This window comes from Capra hircus, chromosome 13 (assembly GCF_001704415.2).
Source record: "Capra hircus breed San Clemente chromosome 13, ASM170441v1, whole genome shotgun sequence".
Lineage (NCBI taxonomy): Eukaryota > Metazoa > Chordata > Mammalia > Artiodactyla > Bovidae > Capra > Capra hircus.
The window spans coordinates 60,573,521-60,592,302 of record NC_030820.1 but is presented as its reverse complement, the minus strand read 5'-3'; the positions used below and the strand labels follow the sequence as shown (position 1 = coordinate 60,592,302).

Here is an 18,782-nt window from a genome sequence, read left to right as displayed (position 1 = left end):
CACAGACCCATGGATATCAGAATTTAGTAAATGCTGAGTAGAATTTCAAATCAGATGGAACAAATAATGGATCTGGGATATTTGCTTTTCATTTGGGGAAAATATTACATTAGATTTTTATCCAATACTATTTACAAAAACAAATTTCAGATGAACTAAAACCCTAAAGATATAAAATAATTAAAATTTTTACAGCTAAAAAAAATTGACATCATATAGGAAATTTTAAAGTAAAAGAAAAAAAACTAAGACATAAAGGAAAAGACTGACCAAATCAAAACTTTAAAATTCTGTTTGACAAAAGAAAAACAAACAGGGACTTCCCTCCTGGTCCAGTGGTTAAGAATCCACCTGCCAGTGTACGGGACACCGGTTCAATTCCTGGTCCAGGAACTAAGATCCCACATGCCTCAAGACAACTAAACCCCGCTGAGCTCATGAGCTCTAAAGCCCCTGTTTAGCAACCAGAGAAGCCACCACAGAGAGAAGCCCTTGCACCACAACCAGAGAGTAGCAATGAAGACCCAACACAGCCATAAATAATAAAATTATTTTTAAAAAAAACAACAAAATCAAATATTTCCCAGACATCTAACAAAATGCAAACAACAGAAAAACCCTCCTAAGAATCAGTGATAAGAGGACAAAAGCTCAGTGGGGGTGGGAGTGGGAGGGAAGGCATTTCATTTTGTAGAAGAAGTAACAAAACTGGCCATTAAGACATGAAAAGATGCTTGGTCTCAGCAGTAATGCTGAAATTTAATTTTAAGTCTAATGAAACAAAGAAGTATTGTCTTTCACCCATCAGACTGACCAAAATTAAAAGTGTGATGGTATCAATAATTTACAAGGTAACTCAGAAGATGGGCGAATGGATGGGTTCAGCTGTTTTAAAGGGCAACTTGGCAACATCTATTTAAAATGTCAAACATGTGTGCCCTGCAACCTAGAACTTCTATTTCTAGACTTAGTTCCAAGAGACACACTTATCAACTTTCACATGAAGACACAGTCACTGCAACATTTACTGAGTGCCTACTATGTGTTAGTCACTGTGCTAAGTGAAGGGATGTAGTAGTAAAAAGACAGACAAAAATCTCTGTCTTCAGGGAGCTGACATACTAGTGGAGAAGACAGACACTAAACAAGGTAAATAAATAAATAAATAAATACATGATATCTCATAATAGGTGATAAATGCAAAGCTATCTGCTCACCAGGCCCCTAAGGGTTGATGAAAAGAAGAGGAGAAACAGAGGGCTGGACAGAGACAAAGGGAGGACAGGGCCTGCCTAGGCTTTGACTGTTCACTGACTTCCAGGTACATGCAGGGCCATGGACAGGGAAGGTAAATGTGCTTGTTTCATATTAGAAGAGAAGGGGTATCAAAGCTGTGCTGTGTTCAGGGCCTACTAGGCAGAAAGTGCTCAGTGAATGAATGAACCAATGCCAGAAGGCTGGGTGCAAGAACTTTCCAAGTCCTCCCAAATTAACAAGAGGTAAGCCTGGCCCCAGAGAGTCCTTCTGCATCCACTAATATGGTATGACGGGTCTCAAGTTCCCAATATTTATGAATAGGAGACATCAAGGTCTGAAATCACCGAAGTAGAATTTTAGACCTGAAAGAAACACAGATACGTCTGGTTGGCTCGATTTCAGTCATGACTCTTTTGGCCTTATCCATGTAAAAGAGAAATATAAATGGGGTAGTTCAGGGACATTTGGATGAAGACCTGAAGAAGGAGGAGTAAGTTGTGCAGATATCTTAAGGAAGTGTTCTAGGCAGAAGGAACAGCCAGTGCAAAGGCAGGAGCAGGGAGGAATGTTTTAGAAATAGCTAGGAAGTCAGGGTGGTTGGTGGCGAAGGAAATGGCAATCCACTCCAGTATTCTTGCCTGGAGAATTCCATGGACAGAGGAGCCTGGCAGGCTACAGTCCATGGGTCGAAAAGAGTCGGACAGGATTAAGGGACTAACACACACACAGGGTGGCTGGATCAAACAGAAAGGAGGAGAGTTTTAGGAAATGAGGCCAGAGATATTCCCAGGCAGGATGCAGATCAAGTGGGCCTTAGTAAGGAAATTCACTTTTACTCTGAATAAGGTGGGAGTCCTGGGAGGGTTTTGAGTATTGATTTACTCTCTACTTCTAATGGGATAACTCTGGCTGCTATGCTGAAAACAAGGGGATGGGGAACGAGAGTCGAAATAGGGATATCAATTAGTAGGCTGTTGCATTGTAGTTATGAGAAATTGGAAAACCCCTAACTGTCCATTAGTAGGGGGGCTATTTCAGTAAACTGTCTATAGGATGGAACACTAAGCATCAGTTCGAAAAGAGTTCAATAGATCTGGACTGATAGGGAGGTATCTTTGAAGCACATTATTGAGTTAAAACACAAAGTGCTGAACGTGGGTTTGTTTTTTTCATTATGAAACCATTATGGTTTTTTTATCTGGACCTTAAGTATTTTTTTTAATTGAAGTATAATTGATCATTATGTATATTTTTTAATATGCAAAACAGTGCAACACTTTTCCTACAGGTGTGAAGAAGTAATAACAGCTACCGCTTACCTGGCACTTACCAGGCACTCTTTGAAGTACTTTGCACATAACTCATTTCATCCTAACACTAACCCTGTATGTAAGTAATGTTGTATTTCCATTTTATAGATTGAGGAAATTGAGACTCAGAGAATGGGAACTTCAGAGGGAAGGAACTAAACAGGACACATGGATAAAAACAGTAACTGGAGATTTATCTTTAATTTTTTAAAAAGAATATATCCATGTATTATTATTTGTGTGCTTTGAGTTTATTATTTCTTATAATGGAAGAGGAAAGATGTCTTCAAAGGAGACGTGTAGGAAGCCAAGCTCTGTATTTAAAAAGTGAGAAGGAAAGACCCAACTTTTTACTCCTACCTCTTCCAAATCTTCTTCATTCCATGTCTGTCACTCCCTCCACCATCCCAGCCGGTGGTCACCATGCCAGAAATCCGGACCTGCCTTTCAGCTCAGTGGAGACCGCCTGCCTCATGGAGAATAGACAACAGCTGGTCATTGGCTCTAGGTGGCGGCATAACCCTCAGACACCTCTAGGCGAGGGGGCTGTGATCACCCAGTGACTCCCCCTGGAGAAGTTTGCAAGTATGCGCCATTGGTGACAGTCATCAGAAGGATCTGTCTTCTACAGTTCCCATTCAGCCAAACACAGGGAGCGCTGTGGGTGTCCTGGTCTCTTCCTGGCTGATGTGGAATCCATTCTGGAGGAAGAATTACAGACACCTCGTCGTTATTGTTCAGCTGCTAAGTTGTGTCTGACTCTTTTCAACCCCATGGACCGTGGTCCACCAGGCTCCTCTATCCTCCACTATCTCCCGGAGTTTGCTCCAATTCATGTCTATTGAGTCAGCCCATCTTGGGTGGCCCTGCACACCATGGAATATAACTTCGAGTTACAAGGCTGTGATCCATGAAGACACTTTGTGGGTTAGTCACTGACTCTTCGCGATCCCATAGACTGTAGCCCAGCAGGCTCCTCTGTCCATGGAATTTTCCAGTCAAGAATACTGGAGTGGGTAGCCATTCCCTTCTTCAGGGGATCTTTCCTACACAGGGATCGAACCTGGATCTCCCAAGTTGCATGGGGATTTACCATCTGAACCATAAGGGATGACACCTTGGCACACAGCAATTAAATTAGCACACAGTAGGAGAAGGAAATGGCAACCCACTCCAGTATTCTTGCCTGGAGAATCCCAGGGACAGAGGAGCTTGGTGGGCTGCTGTCTACGGGGTTGCACAGAGTCGGACACGACTGAAGCGACTTAGCAGCAGCAGCAGGAATAAGGTAGGTTTTGTGGTGACAAAGTCCCAGAGCCCCTCGTCTCCACGGACAGCCGGCTCTGGGTGGAATTCCGAAGCAGCAGCAACATCCTGGGCAAGGGCTTCTTCGCGGTATATGAAGACCTTCCAAGGAATGTGTTTGGAGGATTACCGTTTCGGAGGGGTATCACGTGGGGCTTACCTTCCAAGCCTTTGAGATCGAAAGGCATGACAGCTGTGCATACGACTACCTGGAAATCCGTGATGGCTTCACGGAAGACAGCGCCCTGATCGGCCACTTCTGTGGCTACGAGAAGCCAGACGATGTGAAGTCCAGCTCCAATAGAATGTGGATGAAGTTCGTGTCCGACGGCTCTATCAATAAAGCTGGCTTTGCAGCCAATTTTTTCAAGGGTAAAAAAAAAAAAAAAAATTAGCACACAGTAATTAAAAGCAACAAACTATAGGAAACAACCAAGCATCCATCAACTGATGAATGAATAAATAAAATGTGGTAAATCCATACAGTGGCATAGTATTCTTTAATAAAAGGAATAAAATACTGATATATACAACAAAATAGATGAACCAGACACATTATACTAAATAAAAGAAGCCAGACTCAAAAGGACAAATACTGTATAATTCCATCCATATGAAATTTCCAGACTAGGCAAATTCAGAGACAGAGGAAAATGAGTGGTGCCTTTGTATTCCTCACTTCCCTTGTGGCTCAGCTGGTAATGAATCTGCCTGTGATGTCGGAGACCTGGGTTCGATCCCTGGGTTGAGAAGATCCCCTGAAGAAGGGAAAGGCTACCCACTCCAGTATTCTGGCCTGGATAGTCCATGAGGTCTCAAAGAGTTGGACAAAACTGAGCGACTTTCACTTTTGTATTCTTCTCGAAGTTGGAAAAGGGAAATCACTTGAAATTCCATCCTGTGCATTTGCAGTGGACCTTGGCCTAGGTCAAGGTACTTTAATATTGGAGACTTTTTCTATTTAAAAAAAAATTTTTAAATTACAAAAATTGTATATGCTTATGCATCTCTTCAGAGAAGGCAATGGCATCCCACTCCAGTACTCTTGCCTGGAAAATCCCATGGATGGAGGAGCCTGGTGGGCTGCAGTCCATGGCGTTGCTAAGAGTCAGACACGACTGAGCGACTTCACTTTTACTTTTCATTTTCACGCATTGGAGGAGGAAATGGCAACCCACTCCAGTGTTCTTGCCTGGAGAATCCCAGGGACAGGGGAGCCTGGTGGGCTGCCGTCTATGGGGTCACACAGAGTGGGACACGACTGAAGCAACTTAGCAGCAGCAGCAGCAGCATGCATCTGTCTCTTGCACTGGCAGGCGGGTTCTTTACCACTAGCGCCACCTGGGAAGCCCATAAACATACTACTATTCGGTTAATTGTCTGCTATAATAAACAACTGGATAGTTTCCATATTTTTGCTATAACAAGTAGTACTGCTAGAAACATCCTTATACCTGCATGTCACATGTGTGTTAAGAGTTATTTTAGAACATATATAAAAAAATAGAATTGCTGGGTCATAGGTTGTGGGCATCTTCAATTCTACTCTGTGACAATAATTTTTTTTCCCAAAGTTATTCTGTATTCTTTTTTTTAGATTACTTTTTTATTTATTTTTGACTGTGCTGGGTCTTTGTTGCTATACAGCCTTTCTCTAGTTGCAGCGAGCAGGGGCTACTCTCTAGTAGAGGTGCATGGGCTTCTCATTGTGGTGGCTTCTCTTGTTGCAGAATACAGGTTCTAGGCGCACTGGCTTCATTAGTTGTGGCACACAGGCATAGCTGCCCCATGGCATGTGGAATCTTCCCAGAGCAGGGATCGAACCGATGTCCCCTGCATTGGCAAGTGGATTCTTTACCACTGGACCACCAGGGAAGTCCCAATTCCATATTCTTGAACCATACTTGATTTTATCCAATTTTCCTTTGCCAAGGTGAGGGAGATGCTGGCAAGCAGGCAGCACCATTCCCTCCAGTTCCTGCACTGGATTGATGGTTTGCTCTCTGAGAGTCGATTGAAAGGAGCTCTAGAAGTCAGTCAAAGGCAAGATATTTACCAAAGGTTAGGACATCATTAAAATAATCTGGAGGGAGGAACCAAGATGGCAGAGTAGAAGGACTTGAGCTCACTGACTGTCATGAAAACTCCAAAAACTAACTGCTGAACAACCATCGACCAAAAAAAGGACAGCTTTTCTCATTTGCCAATCTGATGGAATTTCAGATTTGCCAATCTGATGAATGTGAAATGGAATCTCACTGAGGTTTTCATCTGCATTTTCCCTGATAACTAGCGGGGTTGAGCATCTACCTCAGTCCTCTGTGGTTTATCGGCCACTCGTTTCTGTTCCTCTTTAGCATCTGCACAAGGGCTTTCTCCATTTTTCTTTTGTCTTTATCATATTGACTTCCCAGCCTTTTTTCTTATGCATGGTGTTTAGAGTTGAGATGTCACCAATCTAATTTTGTGTATCTTTATCTTCATTTAACATTATACCATAAGCATCTCATCATCTAAATCTCAGCAAACATGTTTTTATAAACAGTATTTCCTAACGTTACAAAATATAGTCATGTTTAGATAATACAAGAAGCATAAAAAAGAAAATCAAATCATCCATAATTTGACTATGTAGCAATAACCACCTTTTTGCATCCTGGTATAATCTTTTCTACTATATGTTGCATGTAACGTACATTTTTAAATAAATTAATTTTCAGAATAGCTTTGTAACCTTTTTTCAAACTTCTATGGTTTGAATATTTTTCCACATCATTAAGTATGGTGTGAACTTAATCTATTTAAAGCATCACTCTTTTTACTGAACTTCTCAGCTTTTTCAATCCTGTGTTATAAATAACCTTGCATAAACATTTCCGTGGATAAACTTTGGTTGCACTTCATGTTTGTTCTTAAATTCAATTCCAATCAAAAATTATTTTTCAATGATCTTTCCAGTCATTTTTCTTTGACCATGTCATGCAGCATGTGGGCTCTTAGTTCCTTGTTCCCTGACCAAGTGTTGAACCCTCGCCCCCTACCTTGGAAGTGTAGAGTCTTAACTACTGGACCACCAGCGAAGTCCCTCCAGAACCATTTTTAAGGATCTTAATAAATCTTGCAAAGTTCCCTTCCCCAAATGCTCTATCTTCCCCAAATATAAATCTCTTCATGTCCTTTCTGCTCAAAAAGGATGGCTGGCTCCCCCAGTGCCTATTTAGTGTCCAGCACCCTCGGAAACACATTTGCATTGTTTCCTTTGCCACCACTTCCTCTCAGCCATCTTGGTTTATTTCTAAGACACATCTGCACCCTCTTGTTAACACTCCACACCTCTGCTCAGGCAGCGCCTTCCACCTCAAATGCCCCTCAGCTACTCTGCCCTCTGCTGGGCTCCCAAAGCCCATCGTAGACCTTCAGAATAAAAGTTTCCACGTTGAAATGATTGTGACATCACAAGTTTTAATAAAGGAAATGAGATCATGTCCCGTGCCTGTTTAAAACCTTTCCCTGGAACATAATGAAAAGTTCAGAAATTGACACAAATAAACTTGGGAATATAGACAACGGTAATGAGATATTTCAGGTGAGTTGGGAATAGATAATGATACTGGGGTAACTGGGTAGTTATTTGGAAAAAAATTTATGGATTCCTGCCTCACATCTTACACTGAAGGGAATTTATGATGGAACAAAGATTGAAATGTAAAATATGAAACCAAGTAGAAGAAAACAGAGAATTATTTTTATAGTATCAAGCTGGAAAAAGTCTTCATAAGAATGACATAGAACCTGGAAACCGCAAAGGAAAAGACTCATACATTTAATTATACAGAAAGCAAAGTTTTCCCATGATAATAAATACATTGGGAAACTATTGATAACTTATATGTAGGGGAGAAAAAAAGGATAAATATTCTACAAATCAGTGAGAAAAAAGTTCAACAGAAAGACCAACTGAAAAAAAGGGTGAACAAAATGAACAGAACAAAACCTCACCCCCCAAAAAGACTCATATAAATATGAAAAACTGCTCAACTTCACTCTTAATAAAAATAAATGAAAAATAAAAGTGCCTCTCAGTTTCTGCCTATCAGATTGGCGAAGATAAAAAAGTTTGATAACACACTGTGTAGCTCAGGATGTGAGGCAATGATCAGTCTTATCTTTAATGGTGGGGACAAACTGGTGCAGCTGCTGTGTAGAGCATGTTGCCAATATCCATAAATACAAAACAAAAACAAAGTCATACACTCAGCTACCGGCAATTCCACTTCCAGGAATTTACTTAACAGATAAACTCCCACATATGCAAAATAACCAATGAACAAGTTATAGCTTTATTTATAATAAGATAAGACTGGAAACTACCTAATTGTCCCTAAATAGGGGATTGGGCAAGTAAATTACGGCATATCTTTATAAAGTGTTAGTCACTCAGTCGTGTCCGACTCTTCACGACCTCATGCTCACTGTCCATGGACTTCTCCAGGCAAGAATATTGGAGTCGGTAGCCATTCCCTTCCCCAGGGAATCTTCCCTACCCAGCGATCGAACCTGGATCTTCTGCATTGCAGGTGGATTCTTTACCATCTGAGTCACCAGGGAAGCCCATATTTTTATGAAGTTGTGTGTTAATTTAAAAAATTAAGGGAGAGTTATACGGGAAAAGAATCCAAAAAAGAATGGATATATGTATAACTGACTTTTTTTTTGCTGTACATCTGAAATTAACACAACATAGTAAATCAATTAAATATTTTAAAAATAATACAAAAAATCAGGGCAGACTGAAAACATAGAGCTCAGCAAAAAAAAGCAAGATGTAGAAGTGTTTATAGCAAGTTACCAGTTGTGTAAAACATTTTTACATATACTTTTCCTTGTGAATACAGTGACCATCTCTGAAAGACTACAGAAGAAAGGCTTAAGAGTGATGATCTCTGAGACTTGCCTGATGGTCCAGCGGTTGACTCTATGCTCCCATTGCACAGAGCATGGGTTCAACCCCTGGTTGGGGAATTAAGATCCCACATGTCACACAGCAGAAAAAATAATTAATTAATTGTGATGATCTCTGTGAGGGGAACCAGGGATTAGAAAGCAGGAGTGGGAAGAGGACTTTCTATGCTTTTTGGTATCTTTTTAATAGTCTATTTTTAATCAACTAAATTACCACAAAATCAAACTTTTCAATGTTTAGAATGAATTCCAACTCATTCCCACGGTCAACTTCTCAACATCCTCTCACACCGCATTTGCCCTCCCTCAGCCACAGTGCTTCTCCTTCAGTTTCTGGGACATGCCAGAAGCTTCCTGCCTCAGGACGCGTTGTACAAGCCATTTCCTCTGCTAAGGTTGATGTTCTCTACACACTTTCAATAGGTTGGCATATTCTTACACTTCTGGTCTTGGATTCTATGTCATTTCTTCAAAGAGGCCATCTCTGGCACCCTATACAAACAATTTAAAAAACAGTTTAAAAAAATGTCTGTTTCCCTCACTGGGCAGAGAGGGCATCCATTTTAACGGACCACCTATTCCTTCACCCTCTTTATGACAATACCCTGATTTGTTTTCTTCAGAGCCATAGTCACTATTTGAAATCACCTTGTTTTCTGTTATTTACTGTCTCTCTCCATCTCAAGGGTTTTAGTCTCTATGAAAACATGGGTCATGTCTTGTCTTGTTCCTAACTCTATTTTCAGCAACCCAAACAATAAATATTTGCTGAATGTATTTATGCAGCAAAGACTATGGACTTCACAGATAACTCTAAAATCACCACAATAACTCAAGGAGGGAGGCTGGTTTTTACTCTTTTTAGAGTTAAGGGTAACTGATGCGCGCAGCAGTTGAGTAACTTGCCAAATCGGCAAGACTAGAATCCCAAACACTAGGTTCTTAGCCACAAGGCAACTCTTTTTCGATATACAAGCTGATCGGTGGATTAAACTGACCAAAGGAATGAATGGAAATGTGAATGTAAACGATGTTTCCCTTGTGTGTCCGGAATCTTCAGGTCTACCGCCAGGGGGCGCTCTCGCCCAGTTCTTTACGCCAGTCCTCCAGGCGCGCACTCCCTCTGCGTCTCGGGCTCGCGCGCGCTGCCGCGGCACCGGAAGTGACTGAGCTTGCAAGTTCCCCCGGTCTCTTCAGGGAAACTGAGGCCGGCTCGTTCGGAAGATAGAGCGCGAGCCGTCAGCCAGGTAGGCCGGCCCCGGTCCGCGGCGCGGAACTTGGCCGCGAAGAGCTCTCGCGCCCGGAAACGACCTGGCCGATGAAGGGGGTATGTGGCCCCCCACGGCTCCCGGGGCTCGCAGGTGAGAGCGCCGCCTCCCCTGTGCGTGGCAGGCGCTGCGCCCAATGGGAGCCCTCGCCGTTCTGCTTCCGTGCTACCTGAGCTCATTGATTGGCTACGCCGGGGCGGGCCGCCGGGGGCGAGACCCCACCTCCCAGAAAGGTCTAGGGGGCGCCCCTGAGGGAGAGCGGTTGCCTAGCAACGGGGCGGTGGCCAGGCGGGTACCCGGCCTAGCGCGCGGAGGAAGCCGCGAGGCCGCAGCCCACCCACCCCGGCCTCTAGAGAGGTGCAACCCCGGGCCCCTAAGCCCTCCCGGGGGTGCCAAGAAGCCAGCCTGGGCCTGTCCCCAGGAAAACGTAGTCTCAGCTGTGGGGGGTCTCGAGCAGGCCTCGACCCTTGTCTCTGACCGGTGGAGAGGCTCGGCGCCTCACCCTCGCCGGGTCTTTGTGCAGGGCGCCGGCGGCCATTGTGTCCGTGCGGGGAATGGAGGACCCGGCAATCCCCCACTGCCACCGCCACGACCAGGGCCTTTGGGGAATTCAAAGAAAGCCAGCGGCGTTTCTGGGGGGTCTCCTGCTTTCAGCCTCCCAGAAAGGCCCGGGGATGGCCTTTCCAAACTCAGACCGCAGATCCATGGCAGTGTTCCCCTCCCTCTGTTTCTCATCGAAACCTTGAGCCCCATCGAGAAGTCCCTTCAAGGTTTCTTGGGAAGCCTCACCCCGGGCTGATACTGAAATAGAAAAAAAAAAAAAAAAAACAAAAACTAAAGCTCACACCAGCCACCTCCGAGAGAGTTCTCCTAGCTCCCAGTAGGAGGCGGAGAGCCAAGGGGCGTGCAAGAGCGAGGGGGCTGGGCTCCCGGGTGGCAGGAGGCCGCAGCAGCGGCCGCCCTCGATCGGGGCGATGGAGGAGGAAGCAAGCGAGGGGGCCGGTTCTTGAGCTTCGTAATTCCTGTGTCGCCTCCTGAGCTCTCAGTCCGCCGGGTCGCATGATCCCTCCAGCCGGAGCTGCTTTTTTTGCCAGCCGCCGCCGCGAGGCCGGTTGACTTACCGGCATCCCCGCTGCCACCTCCTCTCCCACCTATGATACAAAAGATCTTCCGGGGGCTGCACCTGCCTGCCGTCGCCTGAGACGGATTTGAATGTAGGTGGTGAGGGTTTATGGGGGTGGGGGGCAGACTGCCCATGGGGGTGACTTTTCGAGGAAGACATTTCAGAGAAAAGGGGGTGGCTGGGATAAAAGGGGAGGAAAAAAAGGCCGGTGTGATGATTCAGAGCCCACTGGTGCTTTCAAATTGACTTCATCGAAGTACCTGGGAAGCTAGACCCAAATCTTCATAAGAGCGGCAAAGAACCCAGTTCAAGTACCTGGAGTGGGGAATGGGATATTGTAGGTAAATGGCTTGCATATTCATTTTTCCCCCCTGAAGCTCTTTCTTTCCCTTCAGAACCTTGTCTTGGCTTTGGATCTTCGAAGAGAACCACTAAGCAGAGACCAGACCCAGTGAGTGAGCAGGTGTTTTGGACAATGGACTGGTGGAGCCCATCCTTATTATAAAAATGTCTCAGAGCAACCGGGAGCTGGTGGTTGACTTTCTCTCTTACAAGCTTTCCCAGAAAGGATACAGCTGGAGTCAGTTTAGTGATGTGGAAGAGAACAGAACTGAGGCCCCAGAAGGGACAGAATCAGATATGGAAACCCCCAGTGCCATCAATGGCAACCCATCTTGGCACCTGGCGGATAGCCCTGCGGTGAATGGAGCCACCGGCCACAGCAGAAGCTTGGATGCCCGGGAAGTGATCCCCATGGCAGCGGTGAAGCAAGCCCTGAGGGAGGCAGGCGATGAGTTTGAACTGAGGTACCGACGGGCATTCAGCGACCTGACGTCCCAGCTCCACATTACCCCAGGGACAGCATATCAGAGCTTTGAACAGGTAGTGAATGAACTCTTCCGGGACGGGGTGAACTGGGGTCGCATTGTGGCCTTTTTCTCCTTCGGTGGGGCACTGTGCGTGGAAAGCGTAGACAAGGAGATGCAGGTATTGGTGAGTCGGATCGCAACTTGGATGGCTACTTACCTGAATGACCACCTAGAGCCTTGGATCCAGGAGAACGGCGGCTGGGTAAGAACCACGCTCCTTATGTATTCCTTTTCCTTGGCTTCTGGTCAAATCCCCAACAACCTTTCCCCTGTGTCTGTTGTGCTGGGTGATTATTATTGTTTGTTAAGGAGACATAACTGGCCTCTTTGTATCACAGAGGTTAACTTCTGAAATACAGATGACCTAGTTCTGTGAGGACCAGACATCTTCATTCTGGTCTTCCTCGTGACCCTTCTCTGTCATACTTGTGTTCCAGTTTCTCTGCAGAAGATAACATAGTCTGTGTGTTCATTTGGCCTCAAACCTTTGAGAATGCAAAGGTAACAGGTTACCCCTCACCCTGACATAATGGCTCACAACGTTAGGGGGTGATGAGTGGAATGCCTGGAGAAGATAGTGAATATCAGTGACCCACCAGCCCCTTCAGTCTTACTCCCTTGAGCTGTCAATCCTGTCCTGGGCTTCCCTCCTCCAAATCAGGTTCCCTTTATTTCAGAGTTTGCATGGCCTGGCTTTGCATCCCTCTGGCTTGGATGGCTGAGGATTGTCTGATTTTAGGTTGTAAGCTGTGCCAATGGGCCAGTTGTGTTTGTGCTATGCCCCATATTTATTGGCTGTAAAGTATGTGACTTTTCTGTGTGGTTGGCCAGTTTGCGGAGCGCTTGCTGTCAGCCCAGGGACTTTGCACCTCACTGCCTGGGTTGGTTGGGGAGCTCCAGCTGTTATGCTTGTCACTTTTCTGCCATGGCCCTGGGGCCTCTTCACTGAGCACTGTTTGCTGGCAATGTAAGAACCTGATCTTTGAGGCTCCTTGGGACATTGAGATTCAGTGACAGACTTCAGAAACAAACTGACATGGATGTGAGTCCCAGCCCTGTCACTTAACTAGGTGTGTGACCTTGGACAGGCCAGTTTACCTTGAGCCTCAGGTTCTTCCACTAAAAAAATGTGGCCAACCCTCTTGCCTTGCAGTCCTTGTAAATGTTGGAGCTGATGTGAGCATAGTGACAGGAAGTTTGCTCTAGTAGTTACTGTCAGATCCAGGTACACTTTCTGAACCTGAGTCGTGCCTCAGTCCTTTGCCAGGGAAGAGAATTCCCTTGCCCTGATATCACCAAGTCAGGATGAGCTGGTGTGGAGGGATTCTTTACCTGTGGTCACTGTCAGCAGCTTTTGCTCTCTTGCAGTGAACTCAGTCATATCTCCTCGCTTATCTCCCTGCCTCAGGGAGGTGTAGGGCTTAAGAGAGGTATTCATTCTGTCCTTCAGAAAATTGAGCAGGCTGTGGAAAATAAGTCATCTATTGAAGGAGCTGAGGTGGAAAGGGCCACGCACCATGGACTCAGGAATGTTAAGAATGCAATTATCCAGAGGCTGGGCCTAGGGTGTGGCAGCCACTTCAGTTTACCACTGAGCAAGGGACCTCCAGGTACACCACCCCCTGTCTTATTTCCCATTTCTTTGCAACTTCATCAACTCTTCCCACTGCCAGTTCTTGTAAAGAGCAGAGTAGAGGTCAGATGACCGGGGTGGGGCTGGGAAGGTAAAGGTGGAGGGCTTTCTTTGGCTCAGACTGACCCAACTTGAAAGCCTTTCAGTAAATGAACTCCCTGGGGGAATAAATGATTAAATAGTTCCTGTTGGTTTGTGTGATGACCTCTCTTTTTCCCTCCTGCTTTGATTTTCTTTAGGGGCAAATATTTGTTTAACTTACTACAGGAGGGACAGGATTCCAGCGTTTCTGACACATCCTCTGAGGCCTAAGTAGAGACTTGGGCCATTTGCCCCTCACTGTTATCTCTGGCTGGTGGTCCTAATTCCATGTGGGTTGTGGCCAACTGTTAACAAAAGGCAACATGGGAGAGGTTCCTGGCCTGCCAGCCAGTTGTCTAAGAGGGCCACCTGGACCAGAGAGTTGTTAGTCACCCAGTGTTGCGTGTGGAAAGAGGTCTTTGACACAGCAACACTGGGCAAGATCATTAGATCACCACTGGATTGACATTCCATCTTCTGCTGTCTCTTTGCCCAACAGCATACCATGTGTTACTTCCTCTTGGTGGACAGAGGGGATGTGTGCAGAAGAGCCAGTTATATCAGAACTGTTTCTGGGCACGTGTTCTTCCCGAGGCCAGGAGATAGAGAACACGTGACACTGGGATCCTTTGGGTAGAAGGTGCCCGCCCACTTCCTCTCAGGGACCATTCTGTTTGAGCTGCACACTGGCTGCTGCAGTGGCATCTCATAACCTTCCTGGAGGCTGTGCCTGGGGGATCCATGAATGTAAGAATTACGGACCATTCCACTCGGATATGCTCTAAATTTAGCATCCTGGCAGGAAAGGAAAAGGAAATGTGCTTTTACGGAGTATGTCTTATGCGTGAGGCATTGTATTAGGTCTTCTACTTATGCGGCCAAAATTCACTGAGCATCTTCTGTGAAGCAGGCATGTGCTGGGTATTGGCTCTAAGCCAGATATGGTACTTTATTTCATGGCAATGACATGCTATTTCATATACTCCACACAATAACTTTCTAAGATAGGTAGGTTTAGTCTCAGTTTATATGTGAAGCTGCTGGTAGCTTAAATGACTGGCCCCAAGTATTCCTCAGCCAGTTAAGTGACTGAGTGAGAATTTACCCCAGGTGGGCCTGATTCCAAAGCCTATAATCTCTTCCCCTCCACATCACATTGTCTTAGGAGTAATAATGTGAGCCAGAGACGCTGTTGGGCCAAGCAAAACATGCCTGTGGAGGTGCACTTGAGTCTGTGATGCTGGCCTTGTTCAGGAACTGCAGGAAGAACAGCACCAGTGCTGGCAGTAGCAGGCTGCCAGAGGCATGTATGTAGCTTCTAGATTCTGTCACTGGTAAAACTCAAGTCAGTATCAGGATTTTGCCCAGTGAGAGTGGGCTTCTTGTTAATTTTTTGTTAAAACCTTCTCTGGCTCTCCCGGCAGGTAAGAATTGTGTGCATAAAGGGAGAAGATGGCCTGCTCCAGGTGTGTCTACTTGATTGTGGGGGATGCCCAAGGACTGGCGTTCCTCATCTATACAGCCACACCACTGCCTGCCTAGAGTCCCCTGGCAGGATGCTGAACCTGTTTGTCTCTCTTGTCCATTCATCCCTCCCACTTGTAAAATGAACTAATGATAGCCACCTGCCATTGCTTGACTCTAGTAAATGATGTAGAACAAAGGCTCTCCTGGGCCTTAATTGTATGGTGGAGGCACTTCTTTTAATGAGTGGGCTACCTGCCTCCAAAAACTGAACTTTGCCCCCAGAGTTTCTTGAGACACAAAGCCAGCCCTTGAGATACTCCACCAGAATAGTAGAGACTGAATGTTTCGGGGGCTTTCCAGTGGGAATGTGGACAGTTAGGTGGGAGGACCCAGGTGGGCCAGGCCATTTTGGGATCACTGTCCCTGGGAAACCCCTTAGCTTGATGGAAACACCATTGTTGAACAGTTTTGGAGGGTGAGGGGAAGAAGACATCATTTGGCCTTTCCCCAGGCTGCATGGCTCTGTGGTCTTCTAGTTTCTGTAGGTTTCTTCTTGACTGTTCTGCCTTCACTGGCACTAATGTATGCTTTGCTGAAGCACCTCAGCGACCTTTGCAGATCTCAGCAGCTGTTGGCAATTCTGCGGTTTTCTTGGGGAAACCCCATTAGAAACCCCAAACGTGGAAATTTTTAGTAATCTCATTCAGGTCCCAAAGTGAGGTAGAAGTGTCTCAGGGGCTCCCCGTCAAAACACCCGGTTCTCCTGGAGGTACATTTGAAGTTGCCCTTAAAACTCCATCACCATCACAGGGTTTTCCAGGCTTCCTAGGATTGATTTCCGCAGTAGCCCCACAGAGCCCTTCAGCTTCTGGTAGAAAATCACCCCAGGTTTTTTTCAGGGGCCTTCAATGGAACCTGCAGGGTTTTCTTGGTTTTTGTGTGGGCTACCGGAAGGCGCAGTTATTAGTTGTCCCTTCCCCAGCAGGTATCTGTCCTGAGGCTACAGGCTTGAGCATCCTTCCTGGTTTTTTCTGGTGCCCTCAGCCTTCCATCACAGGGCTTGCTTTCAGTAGCCATGATTTTGTCTGGGTTTACCATGGATAGATTTAGGGGTAATTCCCAGTGAGCTGTTCTTCTACAGAAACATAATCTCCTACTGCCTTAATTAGCAGGGCTCTGTCCCCACCCCCAACCTCCAGCCTGATTCCGTGGAGTCCTCCCCAAGGACTCCCTCTTTTCTTTGAAGGAGGCAGTCTGCTCCTGGATCCGCTTCTCTTCTGTCTCCCTGGCCGACAGTCTGTTCCCAGTTGGCAGATCTGAGTCAGACAGTCCCAGTGGGTTTTTTTGTTTACCCTGGGGACAAGAAGACCCAGGAGACCATGATCACTGGTTTCAAATATCTGCAGGAAGAGGGGCTAAGTTTTTTTTATTGGTATATTACAGGAGAACTTGGATGGGTTAATCACATTGATAGAGTTTAAATTAGTATAAAGACATTTCTAACACTACCATACCTCTATTAGGTTTAGGAGTTTCCTGAGAGTAGAGTTCCACGTCTTGTCAATACTTGTTTAATTGGCATGGAGCAGAGGCCTTAGGCATAGCAGGTATGTAATGAAAGAGAAGCCCACTACATTTCTGCAACAGACACTTATCAAACCAGAATAATAGTAATAGGAATTGCCCTTTATCTAATTATTCATGCATTGATTCAGATAGTATTAATTGAGCTCCTGTTGTGTGTCAGGCTGTCCTAGGCACTCGTGGTACAGCATTAAATAAAATTACGTTTCTATGTCGGGAGCTCATATTCTAATGGGGAGAAACAGACAACATGTAATTGTTATTGTTTAGTCTCTAAGCTGTGTCCAACTCTTTGCGACTCCGTGGACTGTAGCCCTCCAGGCTCCTCTGTCCATGGGATTTCCCAGGCAAGAATACTGGAGTGGGTTGCCATTTCCTTCTCCAGGGTGTCTTCCTAACCCAGGGATCCAACCCAGATCCCCTGCATTGGCAGGCAGATTTTTTACTTCTCAGCCACCTGGGAAGCCGCAGTTATATACATATGTAACATGTATCAGTTGAGACTATGAAGAAAATAAAGTACATTGAGGTGCAAGGCATGCCCAGCAAAGGAGATAAGGCTGCAGTTTTAAAAGAGTGCCTAGGGAAGGCGTCACTGAATTTGAACCAAGACTTGAAGAAGGTAAGTTGGTGGTTGATGTGGGTACCTTTAGAGAGTGTGTTATAAGCAGAGGGAGTGTGCTGGCCAGGCTCAGGGATGAAAGAGAAGGCCAGTGCAGCTGGAGAGGATATAGCAAGAGGGCGAGTGGTCAGAGGTGAGGGGAGAGTGGGTGGAATTGAGGGGGCAGAGTAGCCAGGGCCCAATCTCATAGCGTATTACAGGCCGTGATGAGGGCTCGACTTTGGTTGACTGAGAAGCTAGGAAAAGATAGGAGCAGAGATGAGTTCCACAAGTTCTGAATTCCACAGGGGAGCCCAGCGAAGAGGCTGGCGCAGCAAAGTGAGAAAGAACAGTGGCTTGAATCAGGAGATAGAGGTGGAAATGGTGAAAAGGGTCTAAGGAACAGGACCAGACTCACATGGCGCACTGATGGGTCCGACCACCTTGAAAGCCACATTTTTCAACCACTTAGCTTAGCAATCATAGAATCAGGTTTAAGTATGCTAGATATTCTTTGGAGATAGTCTCTTCAAATATGGTATCCTGAATGGTCCTTCCCTCTAGCACTCTTGCTTCTGAATAATTGCATCGTGTCTGGATTGAGGTCCCAAATCACCTGTGTCTAGCTCTGTGACCTTGGGCAAGCTTCTTGAACTCTCTGAACCTTAGGGCAGGTATTACCTGCTTCACAAAGACCCAGCGAGATCTGCCTGAGATGCATAGAGTCTGGCAGTAGTTGGTATCGTAATTCTGACCATCTTTGCACAGAGCTCATGTCAGAGACCTATTCACAGAATCTACAGTAGCTGTTCTCCCTTGTTTGGACTCCACAGTGACCTTCTGGCACACACTTAGGGCAGGCAGGCAGGCCTGGCAGTGTTCCTGTCCTGCCAGGAGCTCTGTAGTGCTCCTTTGCCATGTTAGTCTAATGCTGGCCTTTTTTAGGATCCCAGTTCTGGTCTCAAATCTGCCTCAGCTCACTGTTCCACCTGGGCCGCATCACTTCTAGGCGCCCCCGTCCAAAAGATGGAGGTTTGAAGTTGAGTCTAGGAATCCCGCTTCTCAGTGGCCCTAGGCCTTGTGGTGGGTTCCACCATTGTGGCATATTTCATGATAGTTACGCTGTAGGATGGCTCTTTCCAGGATCGAACCCATGGCCCCTGCAGTGGAAGCTCAGGGTCCTAACCACTGGACTGCCAGTAATTCCCCCACCTTGCTTTTTTGATGCTTATAACCAACAACCCGGGAGGTGAGCAGAGGGAAATCAGGCTGAGAAAGATGAAGTGACCTGCCCATCAGGAGGAAGATGCAGGGTTTGGGCT

The 18,782-nt window shown here is 45.9% G+C and overlaps 1 protein-coding gene across 3 annotated transcripts in view; it reads left to right on the top strand.

The window, feature by feature from the left end:
* Positions 9,977-18,782, top strand: part of BCL2L1 (BCL2 like 1) — a 53,479-nt gene continuing 44,673 nt past the window's right edge. Inside the window, exons 1-2 of one of the 3 annotated variants that reach the window (XM_018057683.1) lie at positions 9,977-10,081; positions 11,621-12,296. In XM_018057683.1, coding sequence (XP_017913172.1) covers positions 11,733-12,296 — 564 coding nt within the window. In that variant the 5' untranslated portion in view covers positions 9,977-10,081; positions 11,621-11,732. Of the gene's footprint in view, positions 10,196-10,393; positions 11,317-11,620; positions 12,297-18,782 lie in introns of those variants that run through there. The other 2 variants (XM_018057682.1, XM_018057681.1) reach the window with 2 other exon arrangements.